Source organism: Armigeres subalbatus, unplaced genomic scaffold, assembly GCF_024139115.2.
Source record: "Armigeres subalbatus isolate Guangzhou_Male unplaced genomic scaffold, GZ_Asu_2 Contig1345, whole genome shotgun sequence".
Lineage (NCBI taxonomy): Eukaryota > Metazoa > Arthropoda > Insecta > Diptera > Culicidae > Armigeres > Armigeres subalbatus.
The window spans coordinates 16763-25524 of NW_026942116.1; the positions used below are offsets into that span (position 1 = coordinate 16763).

At 43.5% G+C, this 8762-nt stretch overlaps 1 protein-coding gene across 2 annotated transcripts; it reads left to right on the forward strand.

Annotated features, from left to right (window-relative positions):
• Positions 1-2019: 2019 nt before the first annotated feature.
• On the forward strand, positions 2020-8056 carry LOC134202680 (uncharacterized). 2 transcript variants are annotated; one of them, XM_062677698.1, is made up of 2 exons: positions 2020-2316; positions 7849-8056. In XM_062677698.1, the coding sequence occupies exons 1-2, from the start codon at positions 2032-2034 to the stop codon at positions 7981-7983; spliced, it is 420 nt and encodes a 139-aa protein (XP_062533682.1). In that variant the 5' UTR covers positions 2020-2031; the 3' UTR covers positions 7984-8056. The 2 variants fall into 2 exon arrangements, with proteins under 2 accessions (XP_062533682.1, XP_062533680.1); XM_062677696.1 differs by lacking the exon at positions 2020-2316 and adding an exon at positions 6376-7683.
• The last annotated feature ends 706 nt before the right edge of the window (positions 8057-8762 follow it).

An 8762-nucleotide genomic window follows, 5' to 3' on the forward strand; every position in this document is an offset into this window, starting at 1 on the left:
AAGAAATCAATGTTTCTGCCAGCACTACCGAACAACCTATGGTTATCAAAGGGCAAAACCCATCTTCCTTCTTGTCGGATTTGTTTCATTGTGAAATAATTCCGGATAGCTCCCATTAGCTCTAAAGCCCTATAAGATCAACTATTTTGAAATAACACTCAGTTAAATTATTGGTCTACATAGTTCGGCAGTGCTGGCAGAATGAACGATTTTTTACATATGGTTTGAATACTCAATGTTCGAAGCGTTATAACTTTTTTCGTGGACGTCCCAGGAACGTGCCTTCTTCAGCAAAGTTTTTCGGCATCCTTTGGGTTATACTTTAACGCAATGTGCCACCTCTAGTAGTAGAAATGCAAAAGTATACTAATTTCCATACAAACTTCAAACGCGATGCGGAAAGCGAGGAAGCAACCAATCGGTCCCAAGTTGTTCAGGACCCAGAATGGTTTCGAAAAACCATCGATTTGAAAAAATGACCATGACGCCCCACTCTAATATACATATTATGCCCAAATCTCTCAAATCTAATTTGGATTATAAAAAATCAGCGTTATTCATCAGCCTATATTACACGTTTCGTTACCAATCTAGAAAAAATATATCAAAACGGAAAGCTATCAATCGATTTTTCATCTTATGTTGTTTTTTTTTTCTCATTAGGGAAAATATGTAAAATGATAATTCCTTAGATAATTCTTCGATTTCTAGAGACGGCATCCTCATCATCCCTGTCGCTGGATGTTGGTTCTCTACCGACCGGTCAAGATAAAATTAAAGCAGGAACTAAACTCGCGTGAGACATGATTTTGTCTTGTCATTATATCAGAACAACTCTAGCCGAAGCTCCGCCCCTTTGTTGAACAAGATCATTGTAAACAGCTTGTTGGTTCCACCTTCACCTTGACCGACTAGGCGGAATCAAAGCTGCCTCCATGTAGCGTATCCGTCGACGACATTTGATGGTTCCCTTATGGAATCAGCGGGATGTGAACTGCCTTAATGCAGCGACAAACGCCAACCAATTGCGAAAATAATTATTAACTCTCGGTCCTGATAAGGACCAGAAATTAACTCTTTCACTGGCAACTGGTTGACTGTGGGAGTTTCAAACTCGAAACCAAAACACAAACAAACGATTTTTTCTAAAACACCGCCGAAGAAGCGAAAAATGCCAACCAATTGCGAAAATTATAATCAACTCTCATGGCTTTCATTGGGCAACTGGTTGACCGACACACACACATGATTTCTTCTAGAATATCGAATATGTTGCTAGATATTCTAGAAGAATATATTTCTTCTAGAATATCTAGCAACATCGAAAGAAGTTGTTCTCGACGAGGGAAGTGGAAAGCTTCTCTTGAGCAACAAGTACTCCTCACTCAAGGATGGTGACACCGTCAATCTGCTGGGTACCACGAAAAAACGAAAGAAGCAACAGCCTCTGTTCCACGATAAAATAACCAGTGCGGTAGGAGAAGTGCCCGCCGATTTTCGTGCAAAGAGAAACTGATCGCCCAGGGCCTGAAGTGCACCTTTCGATAGTGCGTCGATGTCGAAGGTGTGAAGTTAATGACCGAGGGAAGGTCTCACTTTGACAAGGTGCTGGAGTACCTGAATGCGAAACGGTTCCAGTTTTACACCCACGACGCTCCCGGCAGCAAACCCATCAACGTCGTGCTGCGTGGTCTCGACGAAGTGGACGAAAAGGAGCTGAGTGAAGCTCTGGAGGAAAGTGGTCTGAAGCCGACCAACAATTACAAAATCCGCCGGCATGACACTTCCAGTGCCTACCTCGATCAGCTCTACCTGGTGCACTTGCAGCACGGTACTACCACGATGAAGGACCTCAAGCAAATCAAGGCCATCAACAGCACTGTCGTCGAGTGGACAAAGTACAAGCCCGTGCATCGTGACGTCACGCAGTGCATTAACTGTCGCCGCTTCGGCCATGGCACGCGGAACTGCTTCATGAACGCACGATGCACCCGGTGCGGCGGTGACCACGGCATCGACGAGTGCGAGCAAATGGAAGAAGCTGACCCCAAGTGTGCCAACTGTGGGGAAAAGCATCGGGCCACCACGAAGGCCTGCCCGAAACGCGCGGAGTTCTGCGAAGTCCGCAAGAAAGCTTCCACAAAAAATCGTCCATCATTCCTTGTCGTGTTTCTGGACGAGCCGGACGTATTTTACTCCCGTGTCTCATCACGTGACGCGCTTTATACCGCTAGAGTTTTTTTTCCCCCGTTTAGTATTCGGCGGGTTGTTTTTATATCGTTAAGTTGCCTACGCGAGTGTAAAGCTAGTTACAAGGTGATTTATCCAGCCGACTAGTTAAGGAAGCGAGCTGTTCTAGCGATGCTATTGCAGTCTCGTTAGTTTGGTTTTTTTCATCAAGTGGTGCGACGACGATCAGTATCAATCAGCATCAGGTCGTCATCGACAACGCTACCTACTCGGGTAGGCAGCAAACAGGCTAAGTAAAAAGATTGTATCCCATTGTCTCTTTGCATTCGTTTAACTTTCATCCACGCACCAGTGGTGAAGCTTTTGTGTGCTCTGCCTGTCGTTAGGCAAGGGTGGCACCGTTGCATTAGAGTGGGACAAAACGCAAAAAAGGTTGCCTGAATTATTATTAAAACTTTGAATTTTTTTTTTTTTCTTTTTTTTTGTGTGTGTGTGTTTGTTTTGTTATTATTATAATTAAAACCTATTAGTATTAATTTTTTTTCTCTTTTATTTTTTTTTTTGTGGGGGGTTTTGTATTCATGGGTGAAGAAAACGGAGGCGAGACGCCTCCCAAAGACAATGTCGTTCGCACGCGATTCTACCAGGCTTCTTCGCCTGGGCCTTGGGTTGTTTACTTTCGGCAGAAAGTGAAAAGTATTGATTTCTAGGAATCAAACGTGATTTGACGCGTCGTTTTCCGAAAACTGATTTTCATCAAATCAATCGGAACAAACTACGTGTAACCGCACCTACATACCAGGATGCAAATGCTATCGCAAAAGACCAGAACTATAATGTGGAATATTTGGTTTATGTGCCCTCGCGGGAGGTCGAGATTGAAGGCGTAATTAACGCAGCGAGCCTGACTTGTAAGGATGTGCTTGCAGGAAAAGGCCGTTTAAAGAATGCCCTGCAATCTACCGTGGATATTCTGGACTGCAAGGAATTGCATTCAGCAGCCATGGTAGATGGTAAAAAAGTATATTCGAAGTCAGGTTCGCTACGGGTAACGTTTGCCGGTTCGATACTCCCAAAATATGTAGATATCGAAAATATGTTGTTTCCGGTGCGTCTTTTTGTACCCAGAGTTTTCAATTGTACCAACTGCAAACAGTTGGGGCACACTGCCGAGTTTTGCGACAACAAGCCCCGTTGTGGCAAATGTTTTGAAAAGCATAGGACCTGCCAACAACAAGTTACAAAGTGCGCTTATTGTGGCATGGACCCTCCCCATGGTTTGCAAGAATGTCCGGTGTACAAAAAGCGCACCCAAAAAGTTAAGCGTTCATTAGTACAGCGCTCTAAGCAGTCGTATGCAGAAATGGTGAAGTCGCAAGACACATCCGCAACTGCCAACGCAACGGCTGCTATTTCAGCTGCCGTTCAAGTAAGTGATTTTTATGATGTCATTTCCATAGACGAATCGGACTCTGACGTAGCCGATATGGATGATTCTGCGGAGGTACACGTACCCGAAAAGAGGAAGAAACTGTCTTCCCCGGGATTGCGCCGTAAGAAAACAAAAATCATCCCTAGAAGCTTGCCGAAATCTGGGGGATTATTTAAAATTCCGAAGCAGCCTGTCTATACTGCTCCTTTTGACCCATGTTGCAGTAAGACATTCCCGCCATTGCCTAAAACTGATGTTACAAAGAAACATCAGGCAAGGAATATCTCTGAGCAGAAAACTGCTACTCGCACTTCTAAGAAAAGAATCTCGTCCAAGCGAGGATTGATATCCTTTAAGGATCTTGTGGATCGTATTTTGAACTTGTTCAATATTCCGAATTCATTGAGGCCAATCATTGACCTCTTTATTCCAACAGTTGAAAGTTATCTGAAGCAATTGACTGTTTCATGGCCCTTCTTGCAGGACTTGTATCTTTCGATGGATAATACAGCCATACAAGATACAATCACTGTGCTGCAGTGGAACTGTCATAGTCTGAAACATAAATTGGACGTGTTTAAGTTTTAATTCGCAACTCCGATTGCGATATATTTGCTCTCTGTGAAACATGGCTTTCTTCTGAAGATGAAATCAACTTCCACGATTTTAACATTATTCGCCAAGATCGGAATGATCATTATGGTGGCGTTCTTTTGGGAATCAAAAATGTCACACTTTCTACAAAATTCCTATTCCGACTGTTAATGGTTTAGAAATCGTCGCTTGCCAAGTAAATATAAAGAATAAAGACCTTTGCATAGCTTCAGTGTATATTCCCCAAATGCCTCACTTAATCGCCGGCATCTTTGGAGCGCAGTCTCTCTTTTATCATCCCCAGTTTTAATACTGGGTGATATGAATGCACATGGTATTGCATGGGGCGAAACTAGAGACGATAACAGAGCGCCTATTTTCTATGATTTGTGCGACGATTTCAACTTGAATATTTTGAACACAGGCGAAGTAACTCGAATAGGACCTCAAGGTCAGGAAAGTCGAATAGATCTGTCTTTATGCTCTAATTCACTATCATTAGATTCCACGTGGAAGGTAATCCAAGATCCCCATGGTAGTGACCACATGCCGATAGTCACCACAATCAAAAGCGGCTATCAACGATCAGTGCCAGTTAATGTTCCTTTCGACCTCACGAAAACCATTGACTGGCAAAAATTTGCATCGGCGGTAAACATTGGTATTGAACCAACTGATATTCTTCCTCCACTGGATGAGTATCGATTCCTTACCGAATTGATTCATAAAAGCGCACTAGAAGCTCAGAAACGACGCGTTCCAAGTACATCTGTCATAAGAAGACCAGCCACTCCTGGATGGGATGATGAATGTACTAAGTTGTATTCAGAGAAATCTGATGCCTTCAAGGCTTTCCGTAAACACGGAAGGTTCGAGCTTTTCGAAGAGTATTTGAGGCTTGAAAGAAAGCTCAAAATCTTCTCAAGGCTAAAAACGTAGCTACTGGCGACGTTTTGTCGAGGGACTATCACGAGAAACCTCAATGACAACACTTTGGAAAACGGCCCGCAACATGCGGAACCGCATTTCCACCAACGAGCGTGAAGAATACTCCAATTGATGGATATTCAATTTCGTACAAAAGGTCTGTCCAGATTCTGTACCAGCTGAACCGCTATTTCGAGAATCTACGCTGGATCCCGGTTCTTTGGGTGGACCATTCTCAATGCTGGAACTATCTATGTCTCTTCTTTCATCAAACAATTCTTCTCCGGGATGCGATAATATCAAATTCAATCTTCTAAAAACCTCCCAGATATCGCTAAAGACGATTACTTGACCTGTACAACTGTTTCATGGAGTACAACATCGTACCACCAGAATGGCGCCAGGTCAAAGTAATAGCTATTCAAAAGCCTGGGAAACCAGCGTCTAATCACAATTCATACCGACCGATTGCCATGCTATCATGCATGAGAAAATTATTGGAGAAAATGATCCTTTCAAGAATTGACCATTGGGTCGAGCAAAATGCATTACTGTCAAATACTCAATTCGGGTTTCGAAAAGGTAAAGGAACAAATGACTGTCTAGCGTTGCTCTCTTCAGATATACAGCTGGCCTATGCGCACAAGGAGCAACTGGCTTCAGTTTTCTTGGATATTAAGGGCGCTTTTGATTCTGTTTCCATAGAAGTACTGTCGGAAAATCTGCACAGTAGTGGATTACCCGTTATTTTGAATAATTTCTTGTACAATTTGTTGTCAGTAAAACACATGAACTTTACTCTCGGCACTCTGACAACTTCCAGAAATAGCTACATGGGCCTTCCCCAAGGTTCATGTTTAAGTCCCTTGCTTTACAATTTCTATGTTAAAGATATTGACAATTGTTTGGAAGGACAATGCACGCTTAGACAACTTGCAGATGATGCCGTGATCTCCCTAAGAGGTTCATGTGCAGAAGTCCTGCAAAGACCATTGCAAAATTCCCTAAATAACCTGACTGTTTGGGCCAGACATTTAGGGATTGAGTTCTCTCCGCAAAAAACTCAATTGGTTGTGTTTACTAAGAAGCGGTACCCTGCTCAACTGAAACTAAAGCTGTTGAAAGATGACATAAACCAATCTTTATCTTCTAAATACCTTGGGGTCTGGTTTGATTCTAAGTGTACCTGGAAGACCCATATTGATTATTTGTTAGAGAAATGCCGAAAAGGATCCATTTTCTCCGTTCTATCTCCGGAACATGGTGGGGCGCTCACCCGGAAGACCTCATCAAACTATATAAAACGACTATTCTCTCTGTTTTAGAGTATGGCTCTTTCTGCTTCCTCTCAGCAGCTGAGTGCCACCTAATCAAATTGGAACGAATTCAATATCGTTGTTTGCGTATTGCCCTTGGCTGTATGCATTCAACGCATAACATGAGCCTGGAGGTGCTTGCTGGAGTCACTCCTTTAAAGCACCGTTACTGGGAGCTCTCACTTAGAATACTGATCAAATGTGGAACAAGTAACACACTTGTATTAGAAAACTTCGATAATATGCTTGAACTGGCTCATCATTCAAGATACCTGCGAGTCTATCTCAACTACATATCGACAGATCTCTGTCTTCCATGTTATAATCCACCTCGAGTTCACTTCGTCAACGACAGTTCCTCAATTGAATACGATCTGTCCATGAAACACGCTATTCAAGGAATACCAGATCATCTTCGACAAATATCTATCCCTTCCATTTTTTCTGAAAAATATGAACATGTCAATTGCAATAACAGATATTTCACTGATGGTTCTCGCATTAACGGATCCACTGGCTTCGGTGTTTTCAACGTAAATTCAACCACCTTCCGAAAACTTCAAGAACCGTGTTCGGTTTATGTTGCTGAGCTGGCAGCAATTAATTTCGCTTTGGGGATAATTTCCGATCAGCCCGTAGACCATTATTTCATCTTCTCGGATAGTCTTAGTTCTATCGAGGCACTCCGGTCGATGAAACCTGTTAAGCACGCATCTTACTTTCTTACAACTGTAAGAGAGCAGATGCGTGATTTGGTCGAAAGATCATTTAAGATTACCTTTGTATGGGTCCCATCCCATTGCCTAATCTATGGCAATGAGAAGGCGGACTCGCTAGCAAAGGTGGGCGCACAGGAAGGTGAAGTTTATGATAGACAAATCTCGAACAACGAGTTTTTCCCATTAGTCCGTCAGAGTACTCTTCAAAATTGGCAAATGATTTGGTCACACAATGAACTTGGACGGTGGCTCTTTTCCATAGTTCCTAAAGTTTCTGCGCGAGCGTGGTTCAGAGGTGAGGACTTAAGCCGAGGCTTCATTCGCACGATGTCGAGACTTATGTCCAATCACTATTCACTAAACGCACACCTCTATAGAATAAACCTGGTTGATAGCAACCTATGTAGGTGTGGAGCCGGTTACGATGACATCGATCACGTAGTTTGGTATTGCTCGGAAAACGACGCCTCCAGAGAGCAACTATTGGATACCCTTGTGGCCCGAGGTAAACAACCCTACAGGGAAGTAAGAGGTATTTGGGGGATCGCGATGTGGTTTATATGCAGGCCATCTATGCCTTTCTTTGCTCGTCTGACATAAAAGTCTAATTCCCCTATCTTTTTTTCTTTCTCGTTTTTGTTTTTGTCTTATTGTTCTGTGTAATACGAAGCTATGGCCATCCGGAAGATGCTCCCTGACGAACCACAACTCGAGCCCGACGCTACGCCATACCGTTATTGACGTCAAATACCCGGATGAGCAGCTGAAATACCTCAAACCTAAATCCCAACCTAGTCCGTCCTGAAATTACGCAATCTAACCTTGAGTCGCCACGAGTATCTTGGTCTATACCCTTCCCCTTACTAACTGTTGATAATAAGATGATATCGATTGTAAATATCATAAAGTCTCGGCTCCGTTAAGTGTTATACACGCCTGAGCCTGTCAAATAAACACAATAGATAAAAAAAAAAAAAAAAAAAAAAAAAAAAATCGTCCAGCCCGAAGCTCGCCCCCATTGCTCGACGAACGAAACTTCCCGACAATCCAGCTTCCGCGATGGCCGATCCCGGTCCTTCCGCCGCTACAACCGCAAAAAAGACCCACAGCTGCTGCTGCCTAGGTCCCGTCGGAAGTCAAGACAAGCAAAGCAACATCCAGCCCGTCCACCAGCGAATGGCCGCCGCTCCCTCCCTCAGGATTCCGCCAGATGAGCATCCTCTACCCCCGGAGGATTCCGCTCCGCTCTACACTCCGGAACAGCTGGCTCCGATATTCAACCAACTTGCGGCTCGGCTTCGAAACTGCAAATCCCGGTTCGACCAGATTTACACCAAATATAGTATATTAACAATATAGTCCACTTCGTTAATTCCCATATATTAGGCAAGAGACAGCACATTCACACCGAAATTTTCCAATCGAAAATTCCCTAGACCGGCACCGGGAATCGAACCCAGCCACCCTCAGCAAGGTCTTGCTTTGTAGCCGCGCGTCTTACCGCACGGCTAAGAAGGGCCAATTTCTAGCATATTATTTCGAAATGTTATGTTGCATATTGAACTACAGTAGACGTTCGATAAC